At 40.3% G+C, this 20880-nt stretch overlaps 1 protein-coding gene across 5 annotated transcripts in view; it reads right to left on the minus strand.

The window, feature by feature from the left end:
* sptb (spectrin beta, erythrocytic) overlaps positions 1-20880 on the minus strand; it is a 207273-nt gene that overhangs the window by 140417 nt on the left and 45976 nt on the right. For 4 of the 5 annotated variants that reach the window (XM_033026870.1, XM_033026869.1, XM_033026867.1 and 1 more), the window contains exon 2: positions 6976-7172. In XM_033026870.1, the coding sequence (XP_032882761.1) occupies positions 6976-7126 (151 nt within the window). In that variant the 5' untranslated portion in view covers positions 7127-7172. Of the gene's footprint in view, positions 1-6975; positions 7173-9997; positions 10016-20880 lie in introns of those variants that run through there. The other variant, XM_033026871.1, reaches the window with a different exon arrangement.

The raw sequence follows: 20880 nt of genomic DNA on the forward strand, positions 1-20880 counted from the left end.
TACAACAGTAAAACAAGACATGGATCACATCAACTAATGGTGATTGATCTACATCCTCCTTCTTAAGCATAAGCTCGCAACTAAATAAAAGTATATAAAATTACAACTACAAACATCACAAAATAGGGATGTAAGCGTCAGCTAAGCAATGGAGGATACGAAGTGAGCAAGATACAATGTGAGGAATGAAGAAGACCTCAATCAATTAAAGCTGTGATAAGTGTCCAAACACAGTCTTTGTACTTGGGGTTTGGCTTGCAAAGAATATTTGTGCTCTTTGCAGGTGACAGTGATAATTCTGGTATTTATATCGCTTAGTCCGTTCAGTGAAAACACAGACTAGAATACTTTAAATTATCCGTTACTTCACCATGGTGACCAGTTTCTCTGTACCGCCCTGGGAAGCTCTCCCAGTGGATCACGGAGAAACACATGTGCTCAAACAAAGGAATTAGCATATATATATGGTTGATACAGTGGGAGGTAACTTACAAAGGGTGGTGATTCTAGACCAATAACTGTACTATCACATGGTTATATCGGTGGGGACAATCTTTCTACCCAATTACAATCATACACAGCATAATATATCTAAGACAATTACAATAGCATTAAACATCATATAAACATCACATGTTTTCCAGGAAAAAATATCACAGCAAAGATAATGAAACAACTAAATTATGGCAAAATAAAGAAATTAAAACTTAACTCAGAATACTTAAACCTTAGTCCTAAAGTATCCCCAAGTCTACATATTCTCAACAGCACTGCAGGTGGTAGTTCAATCAACACTGGTTTCGCAAAAGTCTTTTCCGCACGGGACTTCACGGGTGACATCACAGGTGACTTTATAGGTGATTTCAGCATCTTCACCGGTGTAAAGATCTGAACTGGATTACGGATCAGGTGTACAACAGTAAAACCAGACATGGATCACATCACCTAATGCTGATTGATCTACAGTTGGTAAGAATTGTTAGAGACATGTTGAACTTCCATAGTCTTCCATAGTCTTCTGAGAAAGTAGAGATGTCTGTGTGTTTTTGTGAACGTAGCTTCAATCTAGTTGATCTAGAACAAATTGTTGGTGATATTTATGCTGTGGAACTTGAAGGTCTTGACCATCTCCACGTTGGCACAATTGATGCTGATTGGGGCGTGTACTTAAGTCAATTACTAGTTCCTTTATCTTGCTGATGTTGAGAGAGGTGTGGTTGTCTTGACACCATGTTACAAAGCTCTCTATTTCCTCCCTGTACTTCGTCTCGTCATTGTTCAAGATCTGGCCGATTCTGGCAGTATCATCAGCAAACTTGTAAATGTAGTTGGTGCAGAATTTGGCTGCATAGGTGTGATTGCACAGGGAGCATACTAATGGGCTGGCAACCCATTTCTGCAGGGAACAGGTGTTGAGAATTATTATGATGGATATTTTGTCACCAATGCTCACTGATTGTGGTTTCTGGGTTTGGAAGTCGAGGATCCACTTGCAGAGGAAGGTGCTGACTCCCAGGTCCATGAGTGTGGAGATGAGTTTAGTTGGGATTAAGTATACAGGGCAGAGCTTTTTTCCACGAGTAGTAGCTCTACTCAATAACCAAAAATCTGTAGCCTCCTTTTGCTCTGGTATTTTATTTAATTCACATGTTTAATCAATAATGTTTTATTATTCATGTTTAATGTTTTATGTATCATTCTTAACTGTCACTGTATGTCACGTTTTCACTTGCGGACGGAGCACCAAGGCAAATTCCTTGCATGTGAATACCTGGCCAATAAACTCATTCATTCATTAATTCAGCTACTGTCAATACATAGGAGTTTAATATAAGGTGTCCTTGTTACCCATGATTTCCAGGGATGAGTGAAGGACCAGGAACCAGTGTGTGCCTTGAACCTATTTTGACAGTAGATCAAGGCTGCCTGAGAGGCTAGACTTAATGTACACCATGACCAGCCTCTTAATGGTGACTGTCAATGCCACTGGACAGTGCTCATTAAGGCATGCTCGCTTGATATGCGTTGGCCTCGGGATGGTAGTAGATGCTGGTGTACAAAAGAAGAAGGGTCAGACTAAAGAAGGGCCCTGACCTGAAGCATCACCTATCCATGTTCTCCCGAGATGCTGCCTGATACATTGAGCTACTCCAGCACTCAGTCTTTGTTTACCTTCCTTTGTTCATGTTCTCTTTCTTCAGATGCCTTCATTAACCAGCTGATCTTATTATATCTTCTCCCCATGACGAACCAGGTCTCCCCTTATCGTAGATCTTCTATTTATCCTATGCGTCCTTCCATTCAGCTCTGCAACTTAAAACCAGCATGTTTTCTTTCTTTCCCATTTCTTGTAAAACCTCTGACCTGAAACGTTAACTATTTCTCTTTTTACAGATGCTGCCTGGATATTTCCAACCGTTTTCTATTTCAATAGCTGTGAAAATATATCAGGTCATGGTGTTTTGAGAGCACACTCATCATACAGTACTTTGTAGTCTTTTATCCATCCAAAAATTCCTATACAAAACTTCTCAACCTGCTCTGTATCTCCATTATTTCAGTAATCTTTTTATTGATCTTCCTTTCAACATAATTCAATTGAGCTGAAGGCACACATTTTAATGAATACAAACTTTTATTAGCTTTTGATTACATAATATTAAAAATGTAATGGTAATTCCAATGACCTTAAAAAGCACTTTATTGATTTTAATAGCTAGTAAAACAACTAATTAATACCCACATTTTGCAAATTCATAACAAAATGCAGTTTACAGGAAAACTCTCAGTCATTGTCAACTTGCAGCCCTCAATCCTCTCTGCTTCGTAGTCACTTGGCTGCTGAGACATTGATGGATCTTTAGCATGAGCTAGAGATCAAGAAATTGATACTCATTCAATAAATCTTCGAAGCTTAAGGCCACAGAAAGACATTCATTACAAAATAAACTACATGGATCTTAATCACTATAAAATGCTAAAATCAGACACATTTTTCTTTATGAACATGAGATCTGAGCGATAATGAAATATGGATCGCCTTTTCTCTCCGTTCTAATTTTAATGTCTGTTAACTTATGTCCAGCATTCAAACCACCGGGTGGCGCCAGCAATGGCTGTCTCGCCAACAATCTGTCTGCCCCTTCCTTCCTTGTTGTTTTAATAGTATGTGTTAAATGTATGTTTTAGAGTTCTTTAGCTTATTTTATGTGGGGGAGTGGGGGGGGGGGAAACTTTTTTAATATCTTTCCTCGATGGAGATACAACTTTTTTTCTGTGTCGTATCGCCGTCCGCATTGCGGCCTAACATTGAGGAGTTGGCGGTCTCTTGCTGGAGATCGATTTGGGAGCACCAACCGTGGAAGACTGCGGACTTTAACTTCATGGAGCTTGCGGTCCCTGGTTAGAGACCGACATCAGAAGCACCAACCGCAGAAGCTTCGACTGCCAGCTGCGGGAGCTTCGACCGCCCCGACAGATGGTTCAACTGCCCCAACGGCGGGACAAAAGTGAGGGAAGCTGTTGTTATTAGAGTTTTATGTTCATTGTGAATTTCACTAACTTTTTAATGGATCTCTCAGCAAAATGCCGAATAAATTAGGAATGATTTGTACTGCAGTACCATTTTCAATAAGAACTGGAAAAAATTGGCCCTCACCTTCCGCTCCACCACCCTCCGCATACAACACATCATTCTTCGACATTTCCACCACTTTCAAAATGATCTGACCAGAGTCACAGCTCCCTGTCACCACCCCTTTCCGTTTTCCACAGAGTCCACTCTCTCTGCAACTCCTTGGTTCACTCAACCATTCCCACCATCCATCCTCCTTTCCCAAGTACTTTCCCCAGCAATGGCAAGAGATGTTACCCCTGCCCCTACACCACCTCCCGCAACTCCATCCAAGGACAGTGCTTCCAAGTAAGATAGAGGATCACATGTAATTTCTCTAAACTCATCGACTGCATTTGGTGCTTCCAATGTGACCTTATAGAGAGTCATAGGGTGATACAGTGTGGAAACAGGCCTTTTGGCCCAACTTGGCCCACATGTCCCAGCTACACTAATCCCACCTGCCTGTGTTTGGTCCATATCCCTCCAAACTTGGCCTATCCATGTACCTGTCTAACTGTTTCTTAAACATTGGGTTAGTCCCAGCCTCAATACCGCCTCTGGCTGCTTATTCCATATACCGACCACCCTTTGTGTGACCTCCTTTACATCAGCAAGACCATGCGTAGGCTAAGCGACCATTTTTCGAAACACTTGGTCTGCCAAGACTTGCTGGATGTCTTGGTTGCTAACCATTTTAACACCCCATCCTATGCCCAGTCATTTTTGTCCTTGGACTGCTCCATTGCAGAGCAGGGCCACAGGCAAACTAGAGGCACAGCACTCATAGGGTAGCATACAACCTAATGGTATGAACATTGAATTCTCTAATTTCAGGTACTAACCCCCATCCCTCTCTCTTCTCCGTGTGCCACTACCTCTCGCCCCACTGTGGACCATTTTTTCCCACTATTTCCTCCTCATCTTCTTTCTAAAGGTAGTCCTTTTATTCTGAGGCTGTGCCCTCTGGTCCTAGACTGTCCCACTAATGGAAACATCCTCTTCATATCCATTCTATCCAGGCCTTTCACTATTTGGTGAGTTTCAATGAGGTCCCTCTTCATCCTTCAAATGCCAAGAGTCTTCAAATGCTCATCACACGTTAACCCAATCATCCCCTTGATCATTCTCGTAAATGTTACCCGTGCCTCTTTCCCCACCTTCGTACATTCCTCCTATCCTCAAACCCTTAATTTCTTTTTTATCCCTCCTCTTTCCCCCCCCCCCCCAGTCGCCTTCCACCTATATCCTTCCCTCTGGCTTTACATTTCACTCCTTCTACCTATTTGACACCTTTTCACCTCTTGTCTTCTTCACTTACCCCATACATCTGCCAACCAAACCTACCCACCCAACCCTCCCCCCACCACTGTATTCACCTATCACTTGCTAGGCTTTGCCTTGCCCCCCACCATTCTTTTACAGCTTTCTCCCCACAACTACTAACAGTCTGAAGAATGGTCCCAACCTAAAATATCATTTGTTCATTTCTTCCTCAGATGTTGCCTGACCTGTTGAGTTCTTCTTGCACTTTGAGTTTTTCACTTAACAACCAGTTCGTGATTTGCATGAGAGAATTCAAGGGAATGAGAGTTTGGGGTTCTGGGGGTGGGGCGGTGTTGGTTGATGGTTCAGATTCAGATTCAGATTCAGATTCAATTTTAATTGTCATTGTCAGTGTACAGTACAGAGACAACGAAATGCATTTAGCATCTCCCTGGAAGAGCGACATAGCAAATGATTTGAATAAATAATAATAAGTGATAATAAGTGTCCGGGTGTGGTGATGGTGGGGTGAGGTATGTGAGTGAAGGACAAAGGTAGGTAAATTCAGCAAAATGTGTGGGAAGGAAATGAGGACCTTAAGGTTGAATCAGTGGGCAGGGGGATGGGGATTAGATTCTTGATTGGCTTGCAGCTGTAGGGTTAAGGCTTTGATATATTTCATTCGCTACTTCCTCAAAGGTAACATGGTTGGACCAGGCAGAGTTCAGCCTTACATGGGGCAATAACAGCCTTACAGTCCCATACCAGAAAAGCTGTTTACAATATGCTTTGACATCAATCCTTCAAATGTCCACGTGCGATGCTTATCAAGATGTTACTTGATCTCAGGGGAAGACTAGACTGGACACAATTGGGATATCTGAACCAGGTCAAAGAGCCTATAAGTTAACACAGCCTGGAATGTTGTTTGAGTGTCTATTCCAATGACACCACTACACTTGTAGCCTGAGAAGGAGCAAGAAGAGAGATTGATGGAATGCAGAAGAGTACTTGATAGTGACCATAACTTTGCAGAGTAAATGAGTCAAAACAGTAAAATATCCGAATCCGTAACTTAAGTAGACAACCAAATTAATTCTTTGAAGTTCACTTGAATACATCATCAGTGTACTGAAAGTGTTGGCGAGTTCTCAAAAGAAGTTTATATTATGGAAAAGTCAGAAATAACCTACTACAAATCTCGGTTTTAAAGAATAAACATTTAACCATTTGGAAGGCACTTATTTTGTTGATTGGTTTTAATCTGTCACATTTTTATTAAAATATACCTGATAAGACAAAATATACCAAAATAAGACATTGCTCATAAGATTGTATACCCATTCACATCCAAAAGCTCAGAAACTTCCCTGGGGGAGCGATCAAAATGACTGATCAATGACTGAGGTCAATGTGTGACAACTTGCAACGGGGCATTTTATCTTGACTGCAGTTTTTCAAGAGAGGATATGCTATCTCAGATCAGAACTCCAAATGATTAATTTTCTCTATTTGAAAATTACCGTCTTAAATAGCAAATCACAATAGCCAACGATTGATAATTCCATTCAAATTTTTGCGTATGCTTTTTATATCTTTTCAATGGGCTACCTTTTTGTAAGGATGTTAAGTAGAATAACGAGTTGGTTATTACAAAAATCTAATATGCACAGTATACTGCAAGAGACAAAATAGTGCAGCTACTTTGGGTCCCAAATACACCAACAGAAAAAAAAGTGCCATAAAAACAAATCATCTTTTGGACATTACTTAAAAATTGTTTTTGTAAATGAAGGGTGCCTGCAACACTTCTGGTCGGAACTGAAATTCTACTAACACACAATTATATTTTAAAAACTTGTTATTTAAAACAATTTTAAATATACATGTTGGAGTACAAAATATGTAAATCTTTTTCTTTCCCTACCTCAAGAAAGAAAATGTCCTACTTAAATACTTAAGGAAATTACCTCCATGTATAAAAAGTATATATGTCATTATAAATACCTGCGCAATGTAAAACATAAACTAATACAGCCGAGAGCTGGAACAATATCCAAACAAACAAAAGGAAACTGGAGTTCAGCCACATTTACCCGCAAGAGCTTTGATCCTGGAACGCTCAAACAATCTTGCAGAGCTGTTGTCATTATCGAGTTCACATTCATCAGAGAGTTCCCACCGATCATTGACATGTCTGTACTGCTGCTGTATCTCAACATTATCAAAATCTGTGGCCGATGTCATTATGCTGGTTTTCCTGTCGTTTTCCTCTCTCTCTCATAAGGCCTATCTGTAAGGGAAAAAAATCACTGTAATGCATGTGAAGGGCTTCTTGAGAAAATATATCTCCCAGCAAGTTAGGGGCTACATTTTAATCACTCCTACTTCAGGTAGCTTTGGGAAAAGACGATACATTTCTTTTCACTGGAGGCATTCAGCGGCTGTGATAATAATGCAGCAAGAATGGTGCAAGCATCTCTGGATATTTCACAACCCACTCTGACCAGTAGATGGAGGTCTTGCATGTTCAATCTGCATCTCACTCCCAGCAATGTCCAACAGAGACATCATGGATAAACTGCTACATACAACAAGCTATTAATTGGTAAATATATTTGTGCAAGTAAACAAAAGTTTTTCACACTGCTATGTGTGTCCAAGTTTTATAAAAATAAATTAGGCTTGGGATTTATTTTCTGAGGAGTCTTTCGAAGCTACAGACTTGACCAAGAGTAATTGATTCACAGCTGCGAACAATATATTGTAGTTGCTAAGATGACTCACTCATCCACATTTGTGTATCAGAATAAACTCATGGCACACATGTACTCTCGCTGCCCGTAACACCAGCTGTGCTGCTCACATGACCTGACTGGTTTTGCTGTACTGGATGCATCTGACCATCACCCCATTTAGACACATCGACAGATGATGCAGTTCAACAACTGAAAATGCCTTTCAGGAAGGGAGCAGTAGCAGCATTTCAATAATGAACTCCAGCGTTCATTTTGCTAGAGAACTGACCTGAAACGTCACCTATTCCTTCTCTCCAGAGATTCTGCCTGACCCGCTGAGTTACTCTAGCATTTTGTGTTTATCTTCCGTGTAAACCAGCATCTGCAGTTCCCTCTTACACAATTACATGTCATATAGGGGTTATATATAGGGGTCCAATATAGGTGTCCAATAAAATTGGAACTACTGAGGTGCTTTTTCATGAGGTGAGTAGAATGCAATCATTTATTCTGAGCTCATTAGATCAAAGTTATGTTTCTCTCTCTGAAATATTGGATGTTGGTTGCCAGGTGCTCAGTTAGTGTTCAGCTATTAAGATACATTCACATTTGATGAAAATGAATGGTTGTTTAGAGATACAGCTTGGATACAGGCCATTCGGCCCACCGAGGTCATGCTGATCATTGATCACCCGCTCATATCAGTTATCCCATTTTCACATCCACTCAATGCACACCAGGGGCAATTTACAGAGGCCTATTGGCCTACAAGCCCACACGGCTTTGGAATGTGGGAGAAGCACTGGGTGGAAACACACGCAGTCACAGGGAGAACATGCAAACTCCACACAGACAGCATTCAAAGTCAGAATTAAACCTGGGATTCTGGAACTGTGCCTCCATGAATGTTAAACAGGATCACCCAGTCAAACACATGTTGGAAGTCACCCTCTCCTTCCAACAGCAGGAGAACGTGCACCTGGAGAGACTATGGGAAAGAACACGATGAAAGGACTCTAAAGTAAAATTATATAGTTGGTCAAAAATGTTGTTAAAATAATGTCTAATATTATTATTATCCAAGCCACTATTTGAACAAATTTGAACTCATTAGTTTAATTAGTGAGTATTCAGGACTTCTTGCAGAAAATGATGAGTTGAACTTATTTTTGACAGTTTATGAAGAGCTTGATTTAAAACTATAATAACTGACTGGGAAACAGCAAAGCAAACAGGTGTACAGCCCACATTGTACGGCTTGCTGGTGATTCTGCAGAGGACAATTGTAAGGCACAGAGTTAAAAGATACACACCAATCACATAATGTGGTACATGTCTATGGAGTAGTTGGATCCATGTATGGAATTGTACAATTTCCATTCGGAGCGATGCATGGCAGGCAAAGCAGTCATAGCAGCTCCCCAAACTAAAAATTCCACCTGCAAGAGGTACCGAAGTAACTGGATGGGATATCATTAATTTTCGAGGTCTGGGAACGAAATCCCCAGCAACTAAATCACAGAAAGCAAGGGAAAGAAGAGTAAAGTGGAAGTTGCAGAAAGAACTTGCAGCAAGCAAAGAAAGGGAGCGACTAAATAAAAACTATAAAGCGAAATAAGAATGAATCTAACCAACCATGCACATAAAAAAATCAATGAACAGAAATTGCAAAGGGAAAATAAAAAAGAGAAACCCAAGGATTTAAACAAAATAGTTTTAAAATGTTGTGTTTTTTTCTACATCACACCATTCCCAAATGTTATTCCAGCATGCTCATGGGAAATAACAGCTTTGAATGTCAGGGACACAGAAACCATGGCATGGAAACATTGAGGACATCTTATGGTACTAAATTTAGTTGATGTGTATGCTGCATTCCAGTGGAATATTACCAGAGTGCTGGTAACAGACATCATGATTTACCTTAATAATTAAAACAAAAATGAGCAAAACAGTTTGAATAAATAAAAGAAAAATAAACCTCATGATTCAAAATCCTCATTGTGAACATTTTTTTATATGTTCAGGAAATTACCATAAATCCAAATATGACATTACCCTATGAAAGGGTAAATAATAGTGTAAACTGCACTTTTACAAAGAGATGTCAACCGAACTTTATCCCAGAATGAGTGATGAGCTTGTCTCACAGTCACATTGAGGCTTCACACGGAATGGAGCAATTTTTTCCCAGATTACCAGGAGAAAATTTCCAAGTCATAGGAATTATTTTATTGAACCAACACTAATGAATTGTGAAAGGAACCATGTCAGGTTGCATCCTTTTTTTATTAAAGGAATAATGCAGATTGGATTAGGTTAAAGCAAAATACACAAAGGTATAAAAAGTATTTTTGAAAATAAAACAGTCATTGTCTACCTTGTAAAAGTAGTGATGAATGAAATTCTAAGGTTAGAGTTGGACTGTAACACATTCCTATTGCCAGCATTGAAAAGGAGATATTGAAACTGTACAAATTACACGTGATGGTTTGAATTCCTAAAGCAAATTTTCATTGGTAGATTTTATAACAGGGCAGGACATGCTAGTAAGCTCAGTAGTTACGACTGTATCACAAGTACTGACTGCAAAAGATAATTACCCAAAAGATAGGGTCAGACAACTACTTGTGCATTGGATGTCCTTTCCAAAGGTTTATAAACGCATCATGATGTAATTAAATAATAAGCCACCAAGGACATGTCACAAATTATATATTTAATTCTTCAGTACAAAATGTAAAGATATAAAACTGCTCCCATGAGTCACAACAGCAGTGGGTACTCTGGTAATTAAGCTTTCTGGAAGTACGATAAAAGTAAAGCGATTTAGGATTTCTAAGAAACTGCTTAACTGTGTGGTTCATTGATAATGGTATCACTGAACAAACTGCTAATGCACAATATCTCAAGCAACCAGCTGTCGAAGGACTGTCAAATTCCAAATACACAATTAGAGCTGCACATAAAGACCGATTTCACATAGTACACGACTCTCGCCAGTCTTGGACTCGGGGGGTAGACTGCTGGTGTCACACCAGCTGCTGAATTCCTGCCTCCTGACTTTAAATATAACACATACTGCCATGTCAGCAACTGCCGCGACCATCCCAGTCCTTGAACGTCAAATGGAGAATATCAACATTGAAACATTCATTCACTTGGTCACTGAAATTATGCAATGATTCATCCTTGTTAATCTGCTTGTAGCATTGGAGTAGATAGTGCCATGTACCCAACTACATATCTGTCTTAAAACAGAAAAGCACCACCACTTTGTGTCCAAAGTGAATGAAAGTAGTTTGCAAGCCAAATATATTGCACTTGAGTTCTTAATACTCAACCTATTAATAGAACCAAATAGTTTTACAAATATATATAACCCTCCCTTTAAATAAAGGAGAGCTGGGAGAGCATTTATTTGTACATACGGAATAGGACATCGACACTGGTGTGATCTTATTACTCAAGTGACAATTTCTTAAACAACTACAGGACTTGGTCACAGCAAATCTGATGGGAACTAGCAAATATTATATTCCAGGCTGTGAAAAGAGAATCCAAGTTATCAAGACAGGTCAAAAGACAATAGTATTTTCTTCTTATGTTTCAAATTGTTGCAGATTTTTGATTTTTATTTTTATTAATTCGCATGGTTAAAACTGTGGATGTGGTTGTTATTGAATAAGCCAGAATTAAAAAAGCCATTCAAGTAATGGATTTGCTTGTTTAACTAAGCAGGCAGCCTGATTTTATTTGTTTCCACTGTTTGATGCAACCAAGTGCCTAATAATTTAGAGGGCAATTAATAGCCAACATGGTGTGGTACTGAAATACATATTGGCCATACCTGGTAAGGTGATAGGTTTCCTATGTAAATAGATAAGAGCAAGGCAGTCAGAGCTTTTACAACTTTAAGGGGCTGTCCCACTTGGGCGACTTAATCCGCGAGTTCTGGCGAGTTTGCCATCGACTCATACTCGCAGCATGTTCGACACAAGGTCGTAGGAGGTCTTTGTAACTCTCCTTCATGCTCGAGAGTAGTCCCCGTGTACTCGAGGCCTCAGCTAGGTCGCAGCGTATTTTTCAACGTTGAAAAATGCCGAGTAAAAAAAATCGATACTTTTTTTACTCGTAGGTTTAGTCGTAGTAGGTCGGCATGTTAGTCGTAGGTAATCAAGAGTAGTCGAAGGTAGTCGTAGATAGTCTTCATCATAGTCGAAGGGAGGTCAAAGGGAGGTCGAAGGAGATCGTCTACACTCCACTATTCGGTGTCAAATTTTCCCGAAATTAGTCGTAGCTAGACGAAGCTAGTCTTCAACATAGTCGAAGGAGGTCTTCAACATGACATTTTTTAAACTCTCCTAAACTCTTCTAAGCTCGCCAATTAGGTCGCCCAAGTGGGGCAGCCCCTTAACTTCAAGGGTGGCACAATGGCATAGCGATGGAGCTGCTGCCTTACAGCGCTAAAGGCCCGGGCTCGATCCTTACTACGGGTGCTGTCCGTATAAAGTTTGCACGTTCTCCCTGTGACTGCGTGGGTTTTCTCTGGGTGCTCCAGTTTCTTCCCACACTCCAAAAACCCACAGGTTTGTAGGTTAATTGGCTTTGATAAAATTGTAAATTGTCCCTAGAGTGTAGGATTGTATTAGTGCAGAGGGTGATCGCAGGTTGGCATGGATTCGGAGGACCAAAGGGCCTGTTTCTGCACCCAATCTCTAAAATCTAAAAGTTTAAACTGCTTTGTTCACTCTACTGATGCCACATCTGTCATTCCAGATATTTTAATCAGGAATTTTCAAATATCCATTTTAAGATTTAAATTCCCAGAATTACTCCTTCCGTAGGTAGGGATTACTGCAAAGGTATGCTCATCTGGAAAAATTGCCATTGGTTTTCATAAATTGTTACCTGAAACCATGGACTACAGATTTACTGAATATGTAGGAAACTAATGACAGTGCCAATCTAAACAATAAGGCCGTTTGGACTGAAAGACAAAGATTTGCAAAACAAACACGCATTGATGTGTCTAGAATGTAAAATACTTATGACTCAGGAAGGTTATTCATTCGTGTCATATTTCATTTTGTTTTGAGAGTCATTCTAATACTTTTGCCGGCCTATTCCAAGTATTTTTTTCCTGGAAAGACATTAGTCCTTAAGTTTGCTTTTCCGATTTTGTACCCGTTCTTTTCATCTGCCAATAAATCTTGGGACCTTGGTTAGTTGTGCAACGGAAAATAAACACAAACAACACTGAGAAGGGACAGATGGTGTGTCTGTTGTAATCCTTAACTAAATCACAGGAATCATTGTAATCATTAAATAAATGACAGAAATCATGCGATATATGTCATGCCATCAGCTTGTATACACACACACACACACAAATCACAATCAGAAATGGACTATAGAGTTAAATTATTTTGCATTGCTTCATTGCTGTATAGGACTAACTCTCCTTCCTTTTTCAGATTATTTATATTTGTGAAATTCCTGAAAAGTATATAGTTCTTGAATGAGAAGCTGGAAGTGGTTTGTTTTTTAGCACCTTGCAATACCAGCCTGCAGCCATCTGCCAGAGCATTGAAGAAGCCTGCATGATTTTGCTATTGAAACTTTTTTCCCCCTGTTTTGTGTGTCACAGACAAATTGCCCTCTCCAGCTGATTTATCTACATTGCACCATCTAACCCTGCCTCGCCACCATCCATGACTATCAAAACATCAGCATGACACATCCAACTAATGACTTAGAGCTAACTACTTGACTCTGCAGACTTGAAACATTGTAAAATATCTTTAAATTATTTTTTGAATGGATTATTTTTTAATTTGCTGGATATTCCAGTCAGGGATTCTATTTATTTCATAAACAAAGGGATCATTTAAAAGCATCATGTCCTGAAATATCATTTTGAACAAAAATGTAAAATATTATTTTTCTATGCAGATTGCACAATCAGCTTAATTTTTTGTAAATTCCTGCGTTACATTCCTGAACTCATCCACCAATGCAAATTCCCCACTAAGTGGCGATTCAAAACTAGAGATAGAGGAACAAACTTGCAGAGTATTTAACAACTGTGCTTCATTCCAATGTTGAGGGCAAGATTCCTGTCCACCTCTGGTTCAAATTATTCCCTCACCAATGGGTCCTAGTGGGGTCTAGGATGACAGGGGGTTGCCATTGGAAAGTGTTTTAAAAGGCAAGCATTGTGGTGAGGTGATTGAGGTGGTTGTTTAGTTTAGGTTAGTTCAGTTTAGAGATAGAGCATAGAAGCAAACTCTTTGGCCCACCAAGTCCACACCGCCCAACGTTCACCCGTACACGATCCAACACACTGGGGACAATTTACAAATGCCAAATGACCGCCAAACTCGCACGTCTTTGGAATGTGGGAGGAAACTGGAGCCCTCGCTGAAAACCCGTGGTCACAGGGAGAATGTACAAATTCCATGCAGATAGCACCCAAAGTCAGGATCCAACCAGAATCTCTGGCACTCTAAGGCAGCAAGTTTACCGCTGCGCCACTGTGAACCAATGGGTTGTGAGTGGTCAGTGTTGTCCGGGAGGTAGTATGGATTCAGAAACTGAAATGCTCTGAGCAAGGGATGTCCTAGGTATCTCTACAGGGCTTACAGCACCATATATGGCACAGATTTTTAAAATAGAGTCATTGAGTTATACAGCGCAGAAATGGGCCTTTTGGTCCAACTTGTCTCTGCCGACCAAGGTGCCTTTGCAAGCAATTGGAATGAGCTCAGAATTCCATTTGCTTGCATTTGGCTCACATCCTTCTAAAACTTTCCTATCCATGAACCAATCCAAATATCTTGTACACAATGTTATTGGATTCGCATTCACCACCTTCTGTCAGCTTGTGCATATACCTACCATCCTCTCTGTGAAAAACCTGTCACTCAAATCCCCTTTAAATCGCTCCTCACCTTAACCCTATTCCTTCTAGTTTTAGACTTCCCTACATTGGGAAACAGACTGTGACTATCCATCTCATCTAAGCTCTCATAATTTTCTGAATGTTTATAAAGATTCCCCCTAAACTTTTTTGCTCCAGAAAAAAAGTCCCAGGCTATCCAGACTGCCCTAAAAACTCAATCCCTCAAGTCCCAACAACAACCTTGTGAATCTACTTTGCACCCTCTCTAACTTAATCATGTACTTCCTACAGTATGGCATCTGGAACCACATACAATATTCTAGCTGCAGTCTCACCAATGTCCGATACAACTGAAACATGGCATCGCAACTCTTATATTTAATGTCCCATCCGATGAAGGCAAGCATGCCAAACGCCCTCTTCACCATTTTGCGTACCTCTGTTGCCACTTTCAGGGTACTATACACGTGTGCCCTACATCACTTTGTTCTCCAACACTCCTCATATTTACTGCATGTCCTGCCCTGGTTTAGCTTCTCATAACGCATCTTGCCTCCTTTTGTCTTTCACATCATGAATGCATTTTCAAGCCAGGTAGCTCTGGTTTGGGTTGAAGGCGGGAAAAATGGCATTAACCTGCATTTTAATGGAAATATAGCCATCAGCAGCCAGCACACCTATAGTCTCTTAGTTGGGTTGGGTGACGGAGGAGGTAAATATATTATTAAGCCCCACCCTCTCCCCCCAAATTACAATTCACCTTCGTGTATTTTTCCCATTGTGGAGGGTGTTAAAATTTGGGTTTAAAGATTGTTATCATTATGCATCATGGTAACAGCATGAACCAAATGTACAATTTGAACTAACCAACTCACTCACTGCTAATTAAATGAAATCTACTCTACAGTAACAGTTGGAACTTAAGGGTTAATAGGTTAACTGGCCTCTTTAAATTGTCCCTAATGTGTGGGTTATGGTTGGAAAAGTGGTATAACATAGAACTAGGATGAATGATGATCGATGGTCGGCATGGACTCGTTGGCCGAAGGGCCTGTTTCCACACTGTATCTCTAAACTTAAGGGTGGCACATTGGTGCAGCGGTAAAGTTGCCTTTCCGCTCCAGAGACCCGGTTTTGATCCTGACTACGGGTGCACTCTGTTCGGAGTTTAAGCATTCCCCATGTGACCACGTGGGTTTTCTCTGGGTGCTCTGATTTCCTCCTAATTTCCAAAGACATGCAGGTCTGTAGGTTCATTAGCTTCTGTAAATTGCCCCTGGTCTGCAGGACATAGAACTAGTGCACCGCTGATCGATGGTTGGCGTGGATTTGGTGGACTGGAGAGTCTGTTTCCACGCTGTATCTCGAAACTAACCTAAAGTTAAGTATCAGTTGGGAAGGTAATTAAACTTTTTGTTTGATGTGCAAATTTAATGCATGTATACTCAAGTAAATGCTGATGCTCAGCCTGGTCTTTATCAAAGGCTGCACTGAATATTCTGCTGACTGCAGACAACTGTGGTGCCAGTTAATACCATTGCCTTCTGCTGCCTTTCACACCAAGACACAGAAAAACAAAAGGACATCCTTTTCTGCTCTGCTTTTAAAGCTGTAGTGCACAGATCCTAGTGTTGAAGCAGACTGAGGTGACAAGATGATGCCAGTTTATTTTATTTTCATTAAAGTAGCACCGATCATATGTAACAATTGTTAGCAACAGAAACAAAGCATCATCAGCATTTCTCACCTTCACAGGTGGACTCGTGAACAGTGCTTTATTTAGAGCCTTTCACAATGCTCCCTGGACAATTTTCCATGATTATTTGCCAAGAATATTTCTGCCTGTTTTTCTATTTCGATTTGCCAAGATGCTGCCTGTCCCGCTGAGTTAGTCCAGCATTTTGTGTCTATCTTCGGTTTAAACCAGCATCTGCAGTTCCTTCCTCGAACACAAAGAGTGCTGGAGATAGACACAAAATGCTGGAGTAACTCAGCAGGACAGGCAGCATCTCTGGAGAGAAGGAATGGGTGACTTTTCGGTTCGAGATTCTTCTTCAGACTGAAGTCAGAGGAGAGGGAGATACAGAGATAAGACAATGGACAATAGACAATAGGTGCAGTAGGCCATTTGGCCCCTTGAGCCAGCACCGCCATTCAATGTGCTCATGGCTGATCATCCACAATCAGTACCCCGTTCCTGACTTCTCCCCATATCCCTTCTCCGCTATCTTTAAGAGCTCTGTCTTGTGCTCTCTTGAAAGTATCCAGAGAATCAGCACCCACCGCCCTAAGGCAGAGAATTCCACAGACTCACAACTGTCTGTGTGAAAACGTTTTTCCTCATCTCCGTTCTAAATGGCTTACCCCTTATTCTTAAACTGTGGCTCCTGGTTCTGGACTCCCCCAACATCGGGGACATGTTTCCTGCCTCTAGCGTGTACAAACTCTTAATAATCTTATATGTTTCAATTAGATCCCCTCTCATCCTAAATTCCAGAGTATACAGGTCCAGCCACTCCATTCTATCAACATATGACAGTCCCGCCATCCCGGGAATTAACCTGGTGAACCTGCGCTGTACTCCCATAATAGCAAGAATGTCCTTCTTCATATTGGGAGACCAAAACTGTACTCAATACTCCAGGTGTGGTCTCACTGGGGCCCTGTACAACTACAGAAGGACCTCTTTGCTCCTATACTCAACTCCTCTTGTTATGAAGGCCAACATGCCATTTGCTTTCTTCAATGCCTGCTGTACCTGCATGCTTACTTTCATTGACTGATGAACAAGGACCCGCAGATTCCGTTGTACTTCCTTTTTCCCCAACTTGACTCCATTTAGATAATAATCTGCCTTCCTGTTTTTGCCACCAAAGTGGATAACCTCACATTTATCCACATTAAACTGCGTCTGCCATTCATCTGCCCACTCACGCAACCTGTCCAAGTCACCCTGCATTCTCTTCACAGTTCACACTGCCACCCAGGAAGTATAAGGTGTGAAAATAGGACAAAGGCAATATAGATCAAGGAAAAATCCATTCCCTTTGTCACATTTTCCTTGATCTCCATTCCCTGTGTTCTATTTTCACCTTACACTCCCTTATAGATGAATGATTTATGTTTTTGTGTGTTGTCTGAGTCTATGTACCTGTGATGCTGCTGCAAGTTTTTCATTGCACTTGTAACTCACTAGACTTGCATGTGAAAAGGAACTTGACTTAATGGGCATGTAAGAGCTGTAATAGGTCACAAAGAAATGTGGGGAATTGGGATTATCCCGAGAGCAATCACAGACTTGCTGAAGTCCAACTTTGCTGTAAGGAAATATGAAATTATGTAATTGTTTAAGATGGCAGGGTCACAAGTAAAAATAAATAAATAAACCATAGTGAGATCCTCTTTAAAAACAAAATCCCATTGCTAGCATGTTACCAGAAATAATCAATCAGGTAAATAGCATAAATGAGTTCAATAGATCGATGGATTGAATCAAACATTGTGAGGACAAGTGGCGAGATTAATCCAGAAAATAACAGACATGTTTAACTCACAAACCCATTATCCCAGAGCAGTCCATCTGCTCTATTTTAAAATGTCATCAAATTTAGTTTCATTGACTCTATTACAGAGATTACTGTATTTTTTGAGGCAGATTAAAATCATAGATTTACGTTAATGTATTAAAATGTGTCTCAAATATTTCACAAAGCAAGGATTGACCTATTTGGGTTAGTTCACACATCCGTGACAAAGGATTTCAGCCAATCTGCAATGTCAGCATGAAACCTGGAAATAAAATCTAGTTTCGACAATGGACTAAAGTAGTAACATGTTAATTATTAACTAAATTTCATTTTAAGTGCAGGGAGCAGTTGAGTCAGACGATTGTCAGCTGAAGGAAGATATGTGGCTTCAGTGAACTGGAGTTAAGAATGGAGAACTATTAGCTATGAAGTGAATAAATGGCTATTGCTGCTGCTGTCATTCTCAGATGTATTGTGGTTAAACTAATTGGCATTAATCCTTTATGCTATAAAATGCAATGGTTTAGAGTTTAAAGTTTAAACATGCAGCGGGTAAAACATCCCTGTAGTCTACAACGACCATTAATCCCTACACGCTAGTTCAATGTTACCCCAATTTTGCATCATGCACGCTAGGGCCAGTTTACAGAAACAAATTAACCAGACAAACTTGCATGTCTTTGAGATGTGTGAGAGTACCAGAGCACCCAGAGAATATCCACTTGGTCACGGGGAGAACATACAAACTACGCACGGACAGCTCCTGTAGTCAAGAATGAACTCTGGCGCTGAGGCAGCAGTTCCACCAGCTGAGCCACTGTGTCGCCCAGTAACTGTGGTCTTTTAGAATGGCAGTATCCTGATAGTCCTTTGATAAAATTCTCGAAACAATGGCCACAACGTTTCATTAGTTACAATGAAAGAAGTTCAATTAAAAAAAGATAAACTGGATGTTTATGGTATTTCAGTACGAAAATCTATCACAAGATTTGATAAAAAGGGAGGATCAAATTGGTGCTGATTTAGGACACCAGTACACCTGACCTGAATATTTCTAGCCAAAAGAGGAAAATCAGTTGGCCAAAATAGGAAAATCAAAACAGGAAATGAGATCACCATCCTGCGTACTACCTGAAAAATATAAATCTATAGTTCAGTTTAGTTTAGACATACAGCGAAAAAACAGGCCCTTCGGCCAACTGAGTCCGTACCAACCAGCAGTCCCCACACATTAACACCATCCTACACATACTAGGGAGAAATTAATTTATACCAAGCCAATTAACCGACAAACCTGTGGGAAGAAACTGAAGGTCTCTGAGGAAACCCACGTGGTCACAGGGAGAATGTGCAAATTCCGTAAAGAAAGCACCCATAGTTCGGATCGAACCCATGTCACTGGCGCTGAATGCGCTATAAGGCAGCAACTCTACTGCACCACCATGCCATCCAATAGACAAACAAACAAGGGATCCAAAGAGACACAAAATGAGGCAATTCAGAATCTCGATCAGGTAATGATAGAATACTGGCTTCTTCGCTTGCATACATTGCTATGTTCAAAATATTTACTAATTTTAGTTCATTCCAAATGCTCCGAAAAAACATGGCATAGTGGCACAACAGTAGTGTTGCTGCCTCACAGCGCCAGAGACCCGGGTTAAATCCTGACTATGGGTGCTATCTGTACTGAGTTTGTAGGTTCTTCCTGTGACTGCGTAGGTTTTCTCCAGGTGGTTGGTTTTCTCCCACATTTCAAAGATGTGTAGGTTAATTTGCTGCTGTAAATTGACCTTGGGGTGTAGGATGCAAAATTGGGATAGCATAGAACCAGGTGATTGTTGGTCGGCACGGACTTGGTGGGCCCAAGGGCCTGTTTCCATACTGTGGCACTAAAACTATAAGTAAACTGTTCAAAAAGTCACAAACAGATTAATTCAATCGTATAAAGTTAATTTTGATGTTACCACTTAAACAATTTCAACTTAAGATATATTAAGACTTTTAACTGTTAAGTAAATTGACTTTAATTAGAAAATTTACAATCAGAAAAACTGATTTCGTTATTAGAAATTAATTCTGATAAGTAATTTATGATGAAAGGATTTGAGAGTCTGATCATATATCGATACAATAGGATGGAACTTTATTTATCATCGGAGGGAAATTGGTCTGCCAACAGTCTTAACACACAAGATACACAGGACTGTCAACATTGGGTGAGAGTTGAGAGTGAGAAATTGCGAGGGAGTGTAGAGACCAAGCCCGAGGGAGCGTAGCAACAAAGCCCGAGGGAGCGTAGCGACCAAGGTGAGGAGGGTGCGGGAGGGGGATGTCCCCCCTCCTACGGTAGGGAGCTTTTGCATTTTTCAGCTTGAAATTGTGTAATCTGGTGCATACTGTAGCGAGTCTTTTAACTTACACTTGAATGCAACATTTATGATTTAAATTGGATTAGGTATGAATAAGGTTAGGCTAAATTACTTTTCTAAATACATTCCACAGTAGAGCCAGGCTCTGATCAACAGGTGCAGCACATGAATGACCTTAGTATATTCATGTATGGAAATCAGATTATAATTCGTGCTGTTATATATATATATATATATATATATATATATATATATATAGAGAGAGAGAGAGAGAGAGAGAGAGAGAGACAGAGAGAGAGAAAATAGAAACAAGGCAAAAGGAATTGGACTTCCATCACTGTTCTGCACAAATAAATTAATCAACCTTACGCTTTGACTATAGAAACAAGACAAAAATAATGGCACATATTCAACCAAGTATAAGGTTCAATTAAATTAAGATATATTTGTAGAACATATA

This window comes from Amblyraja radiata, chromosome 9 (assembly GCF_010909765.2).
Source record: "Amblyraja radiata isolate CabotCenter1 chromosome 9, sAmbRad1.1.pri, whole genome shotgun sequence".
NCBI classification, from domain to species: Eukaryota; Metazoa; Chordata; class Chondrichthyes; order Rajiformes; family Rajidae; genus Amblyraja; species Amblyraja radiata.